This window comes from Cyprinodon tularosa, unplaced genomic scaffold, assembly GCF_016077235.1.
Source record: "Cyprinodon tularosa strain WSP-4 unplaced genomic scaffold, ASM1607723v1 ctg210, whole genome shotgun sequence".
Taxonomy (NCBI): domain Eukaryota; kingdom Metazoa; phylum Chordata; class Actinopteri; order Cyprinodontiformes; family Cyprinodontidae; genus Cyprinodon; species Cyprinodon tularosa.
Genome location: NW_024038779.1, coordinates 2,094,418 through 2,111,109, shown reverse-complemented (window position 1 = coordinate 2,111,109; position 16,692 = coordinate 2,094,418). Strand labels below are relative to the sequence as shown.

Genomic DNA, 16,692 nt, shown 5'->3' with positions numbered 1-16,692 from the left:
TTAGCATATTCACTGAAGAAAATGATGACCAGTAAGCAGAAACTACTTTGCCCCGCAAAAAAATATAATTATGATGTTTTGTTTCTGAAAGTAAAATGTAGAACCAGATACAGCTTTAGTTATTTATTTTGAGATGAATAAAAGATAGATAGAAAGAAAAATAGATGTTGATTAGGATAAAAATGGAAGTTTTATACAGTGTTTTTGCAAAATAGAAAGACATGACTGAATGAGAGCAAACATGGATGGTATCTTTATGGGCACTCTGAATGTGTATTGTTCTTTAGAGATACAGTCTTGGAGGAGAAAGTGTATTAAATGTGGGTAGTTTCTGCAAGTATTGCTCTGTAGAGCAGACCTGAAAATATAAATCTGAACAGTTGATGTCCTGGGTTTTTAGGGTCTTGCAAAATCTCGCCCTTTTCCTGATCCTAGATTTCTACCAGGCCTTGATGGAAGGAAGGTTAACTCTGATGATTCTCTCTGTAGACCTAATTATTAGTTGCACTGTAGTTTACACCTCTCCTGTTTTGAAAATTAGACTAATCGAACATTAAAGAACAGCCACAGGACTCTGAGATACTGTACTTTAAGGATAGCACGCAGTAAAACAGGAAGTCATATGTGTCTCAATCCAAAATCTATCCAGGACCAGGTAATCGGGGTAGCAGTATCAGCAGACACGCCCAGACTTCCCTCTCCCCAGGTACTTTCTCCAGCACCTTTGGGGCATCCGTGGACCAAGCAGAAGACATGGCCGCTCCAGAGTGTCCTAGGCCTTCTCCTGTTGGTACATTCCTGGAACACCTCCTAAGAGAGGTGACAGTGAATAAACCCCTTTTTCTTGAAATTTGGTAATGTTCATGCAAATATGTTTCAAAGAAGAAAGGGCCAATTTGATCCCCCTCTAGGATCGAAAAGCAAGGGTAACGTGCTCTCCTTAAAGCAGCTCCCATCACTGACATATAAGTGTGAAGGTACCTTCACACCAAACACGAATTTCACAGCTGGAGCAAAGGATTCCCATGTTATCTCTATTTAATGAGTGGTTCCAGAGGGCTGTGAGGCAAAACAAGGCAGACTGAGTGAAGGTCATGGTGGGACAGCTCCCACAGTACAGCTTGAAACATGCCCTAACTTTTCCCAGTCAATCAGGGCTAACCATTTTAAATGAGATTGCTGTCTTAACAAGACAGTCACTAGCATCTTGCCTAATGCTGTCACTCCAGTGGCACTGTGCTCACTGATGACTAGTGATATTCAAGAGGAAAGTGCCTTTTCTTTCACTCACAAACTCAAATACACACTCAAGATTGCATTTATCTGGAAAAAAAGCTTTTTTGAAACAACAGTTCCATGTTAGATACAATTAAAAAAGAAACAGTATAATACTAAATTTCACAACTTGAAGTGTGCAAAATAAGAAGCAGAAGCATTTCCCTTTGACTTGCATGCTTAAAAAACAGCAATTATCAAATCATGTTGAAACATTTTTTGGTTAACCCACCTGCTTCTTCTTGATACTTGTCCTTGTAACTGTGAACTAATTGTTTTATTTTCTACCCGTATCTGCCATATCTGACAAGTTGCAGGGTTCTAATCAACAAAACTTTTAGCTGCTAAAAAAGTAAAAACTGGATATACACATGAATTCATGTTTATGTAGAGGCTTAACAAGATCTCCCAGCTAAATGTTCTGAGTGTTTCTGTGTGGTGTGAGTAAGGACACACCACACACACTGTAGAACATACTGTACAATCTTAAGTTATACCACAGATTTACGGCAATAAATTGATTTATTTTTCTATTCTAAGTTTTCAAAATGTCTTGTAGGATTTACCAGCCTAAATTCTAAATCAACCTTGACACCACTGTAGGTCAAAGAATTCTCTTTCTTCAGTGATGTGTTTTGAACCAGTTTTCTCGGTGTTGTAATAAAATGGAGTGATCATCAGTGACAGATGTTGCACAAAGATCCATTAACCAACACTGGTTCTTCCAAAGTCTGTATTTATACAGATGTCTATGAACTACTTGACAAGTGCAGTCTGCAGATGGATGGATGGATGGATGGATGGATGGATGGATGGATGGATGGATGGATGGATGGATGGATGGATGGATGGATGGAATCAACAAAAACAACAACAGAAAGTTCTTTCAAATATATTTCTTTCTTTACCCTGTTTTGTTGTTTTATACCTATCCTGGTTTTGAAAACTCTCTAGTCCAATGTTATACCCCTTGGCTTTTTTTTTCTTGTAGAGGAACCCTCTACACACCACGAGGATGAAAAGCTTGCATTGTTAAAAGGTTCAGAAAAAAAAAATGATTATGAGCTTCTCTATACAACTAATTTCCAAGTTAAATGTCCCTCCCTGTAGGGTTTGAACATCCAGCTCCTCATTTTCACAGTAAGAAAAAAATCACAACAGCTGATGCATCTATACAAATACAGTGCATCAGTCTGATAGCTCATTTCAATGCAGCTTTTTGAATTGGGGAGACTTGATGACAGATAGGATGACTTCTTAATGGATTTTCTGAGAGCAAACTTGATTTCATGCTGAAATCTTATGTGCATTTGTAAAGGATAATAGCACACATATAATGGCGTGTACTCTTCAGAATAGCTCATTTACTGAAGCTATGTTTGCAAATGCTCATATTTTCTGATGTATTCCAGTTTGTTGTCAAGTATGAGGACATTACCATCACTGTGAAGGCAATGTCTTGTTCTGCATCACAAGCTGAAGCATTTGTGCTGAGCAATAAGAGGCTTTCCCCCCACCCCTTAATTGAACCTTACCTTTGCATTCTTAGGATGACAGATGACCCACTGTGCTACAGTACATAAGGGAAATGAAGACCATGCAAAGCCTTGTAGAGATGCCCTATCTGCTTCTTACGAGTTCACTGTCTATTTATACCATACTGGGCTCACTATAAAGGTCCTTATCTGACAAAGCGATTAGTGTTCAGTAGAGAAAAAATACAATTTAGACATAGTCAGCTGGGAAGGTGTTGGAAACCACTGTGTGATGACTGGCTTTGTGATCTATCAGCAAATGAAGGGAAACAGAGAAACTGAACATGCATAATTTCTGAAAAAATGCTTTCAGTAGCATACAAGGCTTATAGTGTCAATGGAGAGTAACAGTGCAATATGATGGCCGAATACCTTTGTTATGCATGATGACCAAAGCGATGAACATTAAATGTTAATGTATGTAATTTATCTGTATCGCTTCGCATCCATCTTCTACTTGCTCATTGATTCTTTGCAGGATTATATGGAGTCTGGTACCTAACTTACAAAGTCACGTCAAAGCTAAATGACAGAGAGAGAAAGACTCTAATGATGGCAGAATAGAGTCATAGCTTTACTCTGGGGGGGCTGTAGGAATTCACAGCTCAGATGGAAAGTTGAAATTGACAGATGTGTGTTCTCTAATCTTGCTTTATTAAAGAGTGGAGTGAAGAAACCCATTTTGGGAAAAAAGCCATCAGGATGGACAAATGGATTCATTATTAGCCTTTTAACAAATTAAACTTTTTTACCTACTTTTTTGTTGACAATTTCCACTACATATCATCCAAGGCACGTTGTTTCCACCATGAAACCTGGTGGTATCATCATACTGTGGTGTTGGGAATTTTTGTTGTTGTAATGGTCAAGAATTAGAAATCTGATCAGAGCTGATAAAATATACAGAGATGAATAAAAAAACTAAATCCAAAGAAAACCTTTCTGTAACTGCAGAAGGTTGGAGACTGGGGTTGACTCTCAGTTCCAGCACAAGACCAGCTTATCCTTAAAGGAGAATTCCAGTTTTTAACACTTTTAGCCCATTTTCTGTAGTGTCCAGGATGAAATCGAATGATCGACACCAAAATTTTGACAATTGGTCCTGTCTCTGCTTTTTGGCTCATGCAGAATCCCCCCCTGGCTGCTTCAGAATGGCTTGCATAGTGCATGTCCGATAATGTCCTTAAAACAACCTTAAACATTCTTTTTTTTAAATATGCTACTCACCGGGTCGTCAGCGCTGTTCAATGACGTTCCAAAAAAAGTTTCGTGAAGAAAAACCGTTCCTGTCTTGTTTTATTTAGCATTTTGTAAATCCCAGAACTATTTTTTCCGATACATCACAACCGCTTATAAACTTCCGCTTCCCATTCGAATCTGAAGCGTTGCACACTCCAGACCACTAGATGGCGACGGTATCCTCTACCGTCAAACTCAAAGTCCAATATGTCCTCCTCAAGAATCCACCTTTCGTATTCCATTTTCAGAGTTTTTTAAAGTGTTTAACAGAGACGTTAGCACCTCGACGTCGGAGTACACAGAGTGAAGCATAAACACTTGGGCCTTGCGAAAAGACTACAACTAAGTGTCAAGAGGACCCATTTCCGTTTCCGGTGGCGGAGGGATATTGACTATTGCAACAGAACTCAATGGGATTTACAAAATGCTAAATAAAACACTACAGGAACGTTTTTTCTTTACGAAACTTTTTTTGGAACGTCATTGAACAGCGCTGACGACCCGGTGAGTAGCATATTTAAAAAAAAGAACATTTAAGGTTGTTTTAAGGACATTATCGGACATGCACCATGGAAGCCATTCTGAAGCAGCCAGGGGGGGATTCTGCATGAGCCAAAAAGCAGAGACAGGACCAATTGTCAAAATTTTGGTGTCGATCATTCGATTTCATCCTGGACACTACAGAAAATGGGCTAAAAGTGTTAAAAACCGGAATTCTCCTTTAACATTAGGCTGAGGCTACAATGAGAAGTCTGGATTTAGTCAAATGTTACATGTAAATGGAGCAGTAAAGGTATCAATGCAGGATACAGACTAAACTGCATGCATTAAGGGAAGCCAGAATATTTATTGTAATAGTTATGTAATGCCAGTGAGTAGTGTGGCTGTGCTGCCACAGAAGTAAAGAAGGATCAGAAGGAAGGAAAAAAGGCAGGTTGTAAACAACAATCAAGGACAGACAAAAAAGGCATTTGGGTTGTCTTAAAACTTTCCAACTCTGGGACAAGGTTTCAAATGTTGTCTGTTTAATCACTTATTTGGGAGTCCCTATCCAACCAAAATATTTACATTCAAACCTGACTTCATTAGACAAGGGTCTATCAACCACAGACCAAAGTCCAACATACAGTAGAATCCGTAGCTAGAATTTTAAAATGATAACTTCACCCTCTCTCTCTCTAAAGGTTAAGCTATTTATAATAAATTTTTTTCAAAGCTGGTAGAGACAAATATAGTTATATAGATTTCCAGTAGATCAGTTAAATGGCTGCAACATAACTTATTTGTTAGGTTTTTGTTTTCTGTGATGTTTTTCTTTTGAGTATCCAGTTTTGCTTTTCTACTTGTTTCCTAGTTTTTATGGTTTAATTCTTAGTTTATTGTGTTCTTTGTTTTTTTCTCAGTTCCTGTCCTAGTCTTGGTTCTGTTCCATTTTCTTTTTAGTATTCAGTTTTGCTTTGCTCCTTGTTTTCGAGTGTTAGTGGTTTTACTTTTATTTTGCTGTGTTCTCTAGTTCATTCTTAGCTACTGTTTCAGTCTTGGTTCTGTTATGTTTTCTTTTAAATGTTTAGTTTTACTTGTCTCCTTGTTTTAGAGTCTTAGCGGTTTAATTATTATTTTGTTGTACTTTCTAGTTATTGTCAGTCCTCCAGGTTTTTTTTCATTTGTTGCCCTCTTCTCTTCTCATTTCTCCCTAGCTCCTGTTTTTGTTTCTGCTCTGTCCTCACCTGTTCCTAATCTTCTCATTAGCCCTCTCTTTGTCCCCCGTCTCCTTTAAAAGCGTTCTCTTTTCAGTTCCTCTTTGCTGGGTCCTCGCCTAACTCCGTCATACTTCCTCCTACTCGTCTCTCTGAGCCTCCCTCCTTGTGATTTTGCTTCCCCTGATGTCTCCATGGTTTTTTGGTACCTATACCTATACCTGATATTTTTTTTTATCTTTTTGACTTTGGTCTCCTGGTTTCATGTTTGTTTGGACTTTTGTTTTCTTTTTGATTTTTGGATTCTTGGTTTCCCGGTTTATTAGGACTTTGGTTTTCCTTTTGTTTGTTTTTTTGAATAACCTGCCTCTGTTTTCAATTTTTTTTTTAAATTCATCATTAAATCAACTAGAAATTCACCTCTGCCTTCTTGCCTCTGCTTTGTGTCAACTATCCATGAACAAATCCTGACAATATTCTACATTTTTAGTTCTTAAAACTGAGGAAAGCCATGTTTAATTTCCAATGCAATCCTTAATTATGCACAACTTTGTGGTTGTAAACAAAAATCAACTAAAATACATTGAAATCCGTGCTTGTGGCTTGAATAGAACACAGAGGACAACAACAAACTTTCAGGTGCATAAAAACTTTAGCAAGCCTATATGAAAGTGGCTGTTTTTCTATGCTGTCCAAGCCCTTAATGTTTCAGTTGTGTGGAAGTAGTCATCTTAGCCACAGGTTTAATATTTACCTCCACCAAGGAGGTTATGTTTTACGGCGAATTTGTGTGTTTGTCTGTGTACAGGAAAGTTTGAAAATTTATGAGGAGATTTTATTCAAAGTTTTACCGAAGGTGCACCTGAGTTCAAGGAACAATCCATTAAATTTTTGTGAACATTTACACTGTACATGAGAATCCAGCAGAGATGGCAAAAGTACTCACTTTCCGTACTTGAGTAAAAGTACAGATACTTGTGTTAAAAAATACTCTGGTAAAAGTGGAAGTACTGATTAAACTTCTTTACTCAAGTAAAAGTAACAAAGTACAGGCTTGTAAATTTACTTAAAGTGTAAAAGTAAAAGTAGAAACCACTTTTTTCATGTCGTTGCCTACATTTTAAATGGATGTCTGCCAATTGGACTAGATCTCCGTTGTGTTCATTTTCAATCATCTCGTCGTCCATGCTACTATGCTAACGCCACCGCCACCAAGCTGCAATGATTTGCCGCGAATGAATACCGCCGAATCTGTCGATTCATCTTGTAGTGGTGCGTCAAATGCAACGTAGATTCCCATCCAATTAGATTGAATTTGTATTGATGACGTGAAAAATAATAACGGTAACTTCATTGAAATGATTCAAAACTAAAGTAACGAGCCAATTTTTTTAAATGTAAGGAGTAGAAAGTACAGATATTTGTGTAAAAATGTAAGGAGTATGTAGCCCTCTTTTACTCACCAATTAACTGAGTGGGCTCTGGGTTCTATAAATCTTCTTTTCTTTAAATTTTATGTCTTTGATCTGTACACTATTCAGATTTTGTATTGCACACTTAATATTTAACTAAGAAATTGCAGACTGAATCATCACTGTACACAAAGTATAACGTGTTAACATTAACCGTCCATTTATTGAGAAGAATAAAAAAAAACACAAATAAGGAGGGATAAAATAATTACTTTTGAACCTTATTTTTTTTAAAAGAAAAACAAACACATACCCAAAAGTAAAACACCCACAATGGGATAATCCAAATTCACAGTTCAATATTTCTTGAAAAACAAAATTATAGACTAATTCTAAAGCCGGCAAACCCCAACTTAAACCTACGTTGCAGGCCTGTTCTGATGCTTGTGATGAGGGAAAAAAAAAGAATACCTGGTGGAAGGTGATGTAAAAATCCTACAGAAACGCTCTGCTCTGTTCAGTCCTGGTCTCCAGCGGGAAAGAAAAAAATACTGGCGCTCACAGTCACAGCTCCAACCACGTGCGTAATCCACAAACGTTCACAAACTTTGTCTCCAACGGTGCCAGAGGTCCTCTGAGCGCTTCCTGGTGGCTCAGAGTGCTATCTGGGTCCAAACTCTCTTGTCTGGTTGAGTACCGGTCCTTTGCAAGCTCCTATATCCAGCTGAATAAGCGAACGATGGGAGCCTATATCCCATTAGCGAGTTGCTAATGGTAAGCTAACGGCTAAAAACAGTCCCACAAGCTTCGAGTAGAAGCTCTGCTGTCTTCTACCGCGGACTTAACCAACTGTCACCTCTTGTGGGTTATCGTAGGGACAATCCACGGCGACAATAACCATCTACAACCATGAATAAGTGAACATCACCCTGGAGATGTGGACTTAAAGTCAGCCGAACCGGCGCTGATTTCTTTTTCCCTCCCCGCTCTCTCAACACCTGTGATACCTTCAAAAACCTTCCTCTCTGTAGGAAATTACACTTCTCACATGAAACCTTTCTAAAATGAAATAAAACCATGTAAACAGATATTTTAAACACATTGTAAATAAATTTACAAAATGAACATTTTAAATAACTCCAGAAAAATGTATTTAACCTTTTTTAAACTATTTATGTTAGGTGAACTCAGCTATTTATTAATATTAACTTAGACTTTTTTAAATGCATGGGTTAATTATACATCCGGGCTACACCCTCCCCCTTCTAAATGTCTGGTGCCCTCAACAGAGTACCCAAAAATCTTAACCCAGGAAGCAGAATAACCCTTCAGTACAAAATGCATATTAATTCTTGCCAATAGTTATCATCACCCCTCTATGAATTATCGTGATTGGCGAATCGCTTTCTTTTTTTTTCTTTTAGCTAAACATAAGTTAAACGTACAACCAGCTTAACAGTTCTCTTTGACTTCTGATCAAAAGTTTTAACCAATTGACTATGGGATGAATTTCCTTTTGGAACTTCTTGACTTTTTCTTTGATGCTTTGGCACTGTCTGAAGAGTTTAATGTAAGTTTGATGACCATGCCATGATGCATTATGGTGACTGGTTCACAAGATGGATAACCAGGTTTCTCATAGGTAAACCTCATAACTGGCTTTGGTTTTCTCAGGGATTTTCGGCCTGCAGAAGGCTTTTCAGTTTCTCCATTTGTGAAAGCTTCATCAAATTGTGCTCTGTTTACTCTAGATGAACTGGTTCCCTCTTCTGGATCTTGAAACCCCTCTTCCATAGATTCTGCATTTGTTTGTTGGACATCATAGTCTGATAGGGAAGATGAAAGGCTTTCCGGTGTTTCCTCATACTCTGTTTGAGTAAGGTGTTGATTTTCCTCTAGAGAAATGCCATCCTCCCCAGAGCCTTCACTCCCTTCGGAACTCTGACTCTCATATTTCTCCATGGGGGGATTCTTCATGTCTATTTGTCTCATTACTGCATCCGTATCAAAATGTGAATTAATGTGGACTGCTTCAAAGTCTGAGTCAGATGAATCCATGTCACTCTCTGCTAAGGAGCCAAACAGACTTTGTTTGCTGACATTTCTGAGTATGTTGATGTCTGGTCACAGGTCTCCGAGCAGGATTTCCTTCATCTGTGGGGATAGGCATCCTCACCAAGTACCCAATAGGCAACAGATGATCTCGATGGAGAATTTTCATCACACCTGTGCCATTCTCTGGTTTAACTTTGTAAACAGGCAGGTTAGGCAGCTTCTCCACCACAACATGCGGCATTGATTTCCAACAATCTTGGAGTTTATGTTTGCCTTTGAAACCCACATTTCTAATGAGGATTCTGTCTCCTTTCTCCAAAGGCAAATCTCTCACGCGTTGGTCATAGCGTGCTTTGTTTTTCAGATGATTATTTGTAGCAGCATCAGAAGCCAACTGGTAAGCACTTTGCAACTCTTTCCTCATCCTGGTAACATACTTTTGGTAGGAGGTTTCACTTTCACCATTAAGTGAGATTCCAAAACAGATATCTATGGGTAACCTGGCGTCCCTTCCAAACATGAGTTGATATGGTGAATATCCCGTGGAGTCATTTTTTGTGCAATTATATGCATGTACCAAATAGGGGATATGTTGGCTCCAACATTGCTTCCTTACAGTATCCAAGGTACCAAGCATTGATAAAAGTGTTCGGTTGAACCTTTCTGGTTGTGCATCCCCCTGCGGGTGGTAAGGAGAAGTTCTTGACTTTCTGACTCCTAGCATGGATAAGAGCTCTTTGATCAAATTGCTCTCAAAATCTCTGCCTTGGTCAGAGTGTATGCGTGCAGGCAGACCGTAATGCACAAAATACTTCTCCCACAACACCTTGGCCACTGTGACTGCCCTTTGATCTTTTGTAGTGAAGGCTTGTGCATAACGTGTGTAATGGTCTGTCACAACTAGCACATTAGCTACACCTTTAGAGTCTGGCTCTATCTGCAAAAAGTCAATACAGACTAAATCCATAGGGCCATTGCTTGTTATTTGGTTCAAAGGGGAGGCACGATGAGGGAGCGTCTTCCTGGCGATGCATCTACCACAGGTTTGAATGTACTGCTCAACCTCAGCTGCCATCCGTGGCCAATAGAATCTGTCTTTGACTAGTTCAACGGTGCGCTCTACTCCCATGTGACCACATTCATCATGTAGAGATCTCAAGACCATGGAATGATATCTTTCTGGTAATACAAGTTGTTTGATTTGTTTTCCACACATCTTTTCTTTTTTCCGGTAGAGTAATCCATTCTTTAACTCCAACTTGTGTCTTTCACGTAGAAGCAACACAGTTTCAGGTGAGTCATTTTTTGAGTGAGCTAGTTCTTCATTATTTTCCAGCGCTTTCTTTACTGGTCCGATTGTTGGGTCCATATCTTGTGACGCCTGGAGGTCTTGCAGACTCAGCTGCTCAATGGTGTTAAGGCTGAGGTTCACTGGGAACATGTAGGCTTCTGGTACAGCTGCAGCAGGAGCTCCCAGCTGATCTACCAACCTGTCAGGCACATCTACATTTTCAATCATGCAAGCTTGCTTGCAAAAAGCTTTGATGCCAGCAGATGGAATACTATTCCACTCTTTAATCTCCTCAGTTGTGTACTGTCGAGACAACACATCTGCATCAATGTTTTGCCTCCCAGGACGATACTGGATGGTGAAATCATAGGTGGAAAGGGCAGTGAGCCAACGATGTCCAACAGCACTGAGTTTAGCAGAGGTTAACACATAAGTCAATGGGTTGTTGTCGGTTCTGACAATGAATTTAGCTCCATACAAGTAATCATGGAACTTGTCTACAACAGCCCATTTCAATGCCAGAAATTCCAGTTGATGGACTGGATAATTGTGTTCTGAATCTTTAAGCTTGCGACTAGCAAAAGCTACTGGTCTTAACCCTTCAGGATACTCCTGGTTCAGGACAGCACCCAGTCCATTCATACTGGCGTCCACATGTAAGATGTATGTCTTTGTAGGGTCAGCAAATGCCAACACAGGGGCATTGATCAAAGAGTCGCGGATCCGCTCAAATGCCTCCTGGCAGGCTTGAGTCCAACGTTCTCCAAAAGGTTCTGATGGCTTGAAATAGACTTTACTTTGTCCAACACTCTTTCTGCACTTGGGATCTTGCCATGTGGGTGCATAACCCTTTGTTAGCTCAGAGAGGGGACGAACGATAGCAGAATAATTTGCAATAAATCGCCGATAATAACTGCAGAATTCGAGGAAAGACCTCAACGGCTTCAGGTGAGTGGGTTCTTTCCAGTCGTTTACCACCTCCACTTTGTCTGGATCAGTAGCTATTCCACTAGCAGAAACAATGTGTCCCACATACTTCACCTCAGGCTGACAGAATTGACATTTGTCAATAGAAACCTTCAAGCCAACCTCCTCCAGTCGATCCAATACTTTCAGTAGACGCTGTTCATGCTCTTCAAGCGTTTTCCCAAAAATGATTATGTCATCCAAGTACACAAGAGCTTCAAGAAGATGCATATCTCCAACAGCTTTCTCCATTAAGCGCTGAAATGTTGCGGGCGCTCCAGTTATTCCTTGTGGCATGCGTTCAAATTGATAAAACCCAAGGGGGCAAATGAATGCAGTTTTTTCTTTATCCTCAGGAGCCATCTCAATCTGATAGTAACCACTACGCAGATCTAGGACTGAGAACCACTTGCTGCCTGATAAAGAATCCAAGGCATCATCGATGCGGGGCATTGTGTATTGGTCGGGTATGGTGCGGTTATTGAGAGTTCTATAGTCAATGCAGATTCTTATGCTGCCATTCTTTTTTCTGACTACAACAATTGGAGAGGCATATGGGCTGCGCGACTCGGTAATAATGCCAGCAGCCAATAGTTGTTGGATATGCCGCCGCACATCATCAATGTCTGCAGGTGCTAGCCTCCTTGAACTTTCCCTGAAGGGTCTGGAATCATGCAGGCGAATGTGATGTTCAACACCCTTGGCACATCCAACATCCCACTCATGCAGTGAGAAAACCTTCTGCCTTTTAGCCAACTTCTGCTGAAACCGTCTCTTCCACTCTTCGGGGATGGGGGAGTTCCCGAAATTGAAAAGACTTGGATCTAAGTCTCCGGTTTTGGGGTCAGAAGGCTGGACGGGGGTAACCGTGTCCACAGCAAACATCTCCGCCACAACAGTCCCAACTGGGATGGAAGTTGTCCTTTTGGACTCATTTTGAATGAGCACAGTGCAACTTTTGTCTACGTCAGTATCTGGGAGCACACCAGGACGTACCAACAGACCTGCCGGGAGTAACGGGGCAGTGGGTGCCTCAATCAGTATTAGGTCTTTGCCTGGATCAATCTGTTTTTCTACTGTGCAGGTGGCATAGCATTTGGCACCTGGAGCGATAGAGAGTAGACCTGGCCCCTTCCACCTTATCTGTCCCAAGATTTCATTTTCTGCTGGTGGCTTCCATGCTTTGACCGGTGCATACACCGACTGGATTCTCAGGGAGTGAACAGTTTTTTCATCACCCTTTGTCTTCACCAGTTCCCATAGGCGACGGAACAGAGATGTGTTTGTTCCAACCAGTATGGGGGTTTGTTGTTGGTTTCTTGGCTCAGGACAAATTAAGGCGAGCACTTCTACCCTGCCTTTCACACCAGTGATCTCCTCTGAAAACTCCATCTCTACAACAACATAGCCTTTGTAAGGATACTCGGCATCTGAGAGACCCCAGAGTCCAAGGCCAGCAAGGGGTTTTATCGGGATACCAGAAAGATGTTGGTTATACCAGTTTTCAAATATAATAGTCACGTTGGACCCACTGTCTATTAGAGCTTCACAGACCACATCATTAACTTTGATGGTGTGAATAAATGATGGCCCTACAAGACCCTCAGGTAACTCTGTATTGTGTTCTGGGACTTCAACCTTGTTAATTCTAGCTACACACTGTTCCTCACCTGTGTTTTTTGGGTTGTCTTGGCTGGATGAAGGGGAAACTCGCACCAAGCGTATGAGCTTTCTGATGACTTTCTGAAGATCCTCAGGAGCAGTACATCTAGTAGCTATGTGGCCATTTTCGCCGCAGCGATAACAGAAGAACTCATTACTGTCTTTTGGAGAGGAGCCTCTGGAATGAGTGGGCTTGTGACCTGGAACTACTTTGCATCTATAAGGTTGCTGTGTGTGCTCTTTTGAGGGGTCTGTAGTATATTTTACAGCCATTGCACACATTTTGTTTTCTAAGGCTTTCACTTGCTTTCTTAGTGATTGCAGTTCACTCTTTGCCTCATGTTTTTGGTTTTGCTTCTCTTTAGGATCATTAATGGACTCCTCGGTGAGTGGCTGAGCTGTCTGCTCTAACTGTGCTCTCAACTCTTGGATCTGGGCTTGAAGTTCAATCCTGGAGGGTGAGGAGATTTCTTTCTCTTTTTCGGCTTGAATAGTGCGCACACGCTGAGGACGCAGATGTGACACGTGGCTTTGTCTGGCTGACTGGCGGTTTTCTTCTTCCATCACTTCTCTTAACAGGTTCAAAAATGTAGGAGGATTACTGCTCCTTTCCCTTATTTTCAACTGCAGCAACATGAGTTCAGAGGTGGACCCTCTAAGTAACTGCTCTAAACGAGCGCTGTTTGCAGCGCTGACAGATAAACCCCCTCCTTGGACTACTTTGACAAGAGATCTCTCTATTCTTCGTAGGAACTCAGACAAACGCTCATCAGGACGTTGGTGGAGGGCTCTAAAAGACAGATATTGTTCTTCTGGGGACTCAACCATACCAAAGATGCTCACTATAGCCTTTATGTACTCATGTGGGCTAGCATCTGGTTGAGTCAAACGCACAGCTTGAATAATTTCAAAAGCTGGTCCCTTGAGACTTTCTAGGATCCGGCGTCGTTTCTCTTTGTCCGAGCACTCTCCTTCCTCTACTAAGAGTGTTGCTTGCTCCAACCAATTGTCCAGTGATTCCTCTCCAGCGGGAGTGGGACTAATCCCTGAATATGTCCGCAGACGTCTGTATGGGTGGGTGTCAGGATGTTTGTTTGCTCTGCTCATAACATCACCGACGGCACGGATAATGTCTTCAGGATTGCTATTAACCTCTTTGGGGGGTGAATATAGACTCTGGATGTCCTCCAGGGTTCTCCCTTCACTTTGTAAAAAGGTGAGCAACTTATCTTCAAAGTTATCAGTCTGAGGCTCTGAGTACCAAACAGTTTTCCAACCACTTCCTTCATTTAAAGGCATTATCTCAGGTGGGATTTTAGATGGGTCGATCTCTTCACGACACTCACATAACACCATCAGAGATTTTTGTTGAGGGTGAAACATTTTTCCTCTAACAGTAACTTTTCCCAATGCCTTAATGGTCTCAGCTGTGCTTTCAATGTCTTCCTTTGAAGCGGCTTTAGGCACTCCATATAACAAAAGAGCATGCTTTAAGTCTACTGCTTCTCCTATGCACCAGTTAATTAGCTCACGTTGTGATGGATTACTTGTTTGGGCTGCCATCGAAAAAAGTTTACTTGACTTACTTTTAATCTGTACGTTACAAATAAGTAAAAAAATACTCTAGAGTTGTGGGGTCAAATTACTTTTTGGTTATCTTAGGTTAAATACATCCCAGCGGTGCCTCCATTTTATGTAGCCCTCTTTTACTCACCAATTAACTGAGTGGGCTCTGGGTTCTATAAATCTTCTTTTCTTTAAATTTTATGTCTTTGATCTGTACACTATTCAGATTTTGTATTGCACACTTAATATTTAACTAAGAAATTGCAGACTGAATCATCACTGTACACAAAGTATAACGTGTTAACATTAACCGTCCATTTATTGAGAAGAATAAAAAAAAACACAAATAAGGAGGGATAAAATAATTACTTTTGAACCTTATTTTTTTTAAAAGAAAAACAAACACATACCCAAAAGTAAAACACCCACAATGGGATAATCCAAATTCACAGTTCAATATTTCTTGAAAAACAAAATTATAGACTAATTCTAAAGCCGGCAAACCCCAACTTAAACCTACGTTGCAGGCCTGTTCTGATGCTTGTGATGAGGGAAAAAAAAAGAATACCTGGTGGAAGGTGATGTAAAAATCCTACAGAAACGCTCTGCTCTGTTCAGTCCTGGTCTCCAGCGGGAAAGAAAAAAATACTGGCGCTCACAGTCACAGCTCCAACCACGTGCGTAATCCACAAACGTTCACAAACTTTGTCTCCAACGGTGCCAGAGGTCCTCTGAGCGCTTCCTGGTGGCTCAGAGTGCTATCTGGGTCCAAACTCTCTTGTCTGGTTGAGTACCGGTCCTTTGCAAGCTCCTATATCCAGCTGAATAAGCGAACGATGGGAGCCTATATCCCATTAGCGAGTTGCTAATGGTAAGCTAACGGCTAAAAACAGTCCCACAAGCTTCGAGTAGAAGCTCTGCTGTCTTCTACCGCGGACTTAACCAACTGTCACCTCTTGTGGGTTATCGTAGGGACAATCCACGGCGACAATAACCATCTACAACCATGAATAAGTGAACATCACCCTGGAGATGTGGACTTAAAGTCAGCCGAACCGGCGCTGATTTCTTTTTCCCTCCCCGCTCTCTCAACACCTGTGATACCTTCAAAAACCTTCCTCTCTGTAGGAAATTACACTTCTCACATGAAACCTTTCTAAAATGAAATAAAACCATGTAAACAGATATTTTAAACACATTGTAAATAAATTTACAAAATGAACATTTTAAATAACTCCAGAAAAATGTATTTAACCTTTTTTAAACTATTTATGTTAGGTGAACTCAGCTATTTATTAATATTAACTTAGACTTTTTTAAATGCATGGGTTAATTATACATCCGGGCTACAAGTAGAAGTAAAAAGTCACCATAAAAATAAGTAGTAAAGTTTAAAGTAAAAATATCAGAAAAATCTACTTGAGTACAGTAACGAAGTATTTGTACTTCGTTACTTCCCATCTCTGGAATCCAGATGCAAGAATTTTTTAAAGAATTCTTTAACATTCATTTTCATAACAATTAGTTTTTCCCCTAAACCGGAGAGTGGCAGCAGTGACTGTTGACAGCTTCAGTATCGGACTCAAAAAAAGTCCAGAAGTATTATACTGAAGACAAATACAATGGACAGGTGAGCCATGCTTTACTCGATGTGTCGATCTGCTGAATAGAGAGGGTAAGAGGGCAACATTTGGTAATGATGAAGATCATTAATGAATTTTAGCTACAGTCACAATATGGAACAAAATTTTCTGCTTAGTGGAGGGCTGCCTCTCAGAGGCTTTTTCTTTTTGATTTAGGGTGGTGTGTTCACAAATACCTCCTAGCAAATTACAACTAATCATCCTCTATAGCTTCATAAGCTAAGCTAATCAAACTTGGCTTTGTCTACCAAATTCCACCAAATTTTTACTGCAACGCTGTCAGCCCCAGCAGATTGCATCCTGAGCAGAGTTTCAGATGTAAGACTGAAATATGACAGTACAGCTTTATAA

General features: G+C 40.4%; 1 protein-coding gene across 1 annotated transcript in view; it reads right to left on the bottom strand.

The window, feature by feature from the left end:
• The window catches only part of LOC119783754, a 32,732-nt gene extending 18,013 nt beyond the window's left edge, over positions 1–14,719 (bottom strand). The window contains exon 1 of the mRNA XM_038285403.1: positions 10,473–14,719. Within this exon, the coding sequence (XP_038141331.1) occupies positions 10,473–14,695 (4,223 nt within the window). The 5' untranslated portion in view covers positions 14,696–14,719. The remainder of the gene's footprint in view (positions 1–10,472) is intronic.
• Positions 14,720–16,692: the final 1,973 nt, after the last annotated feature.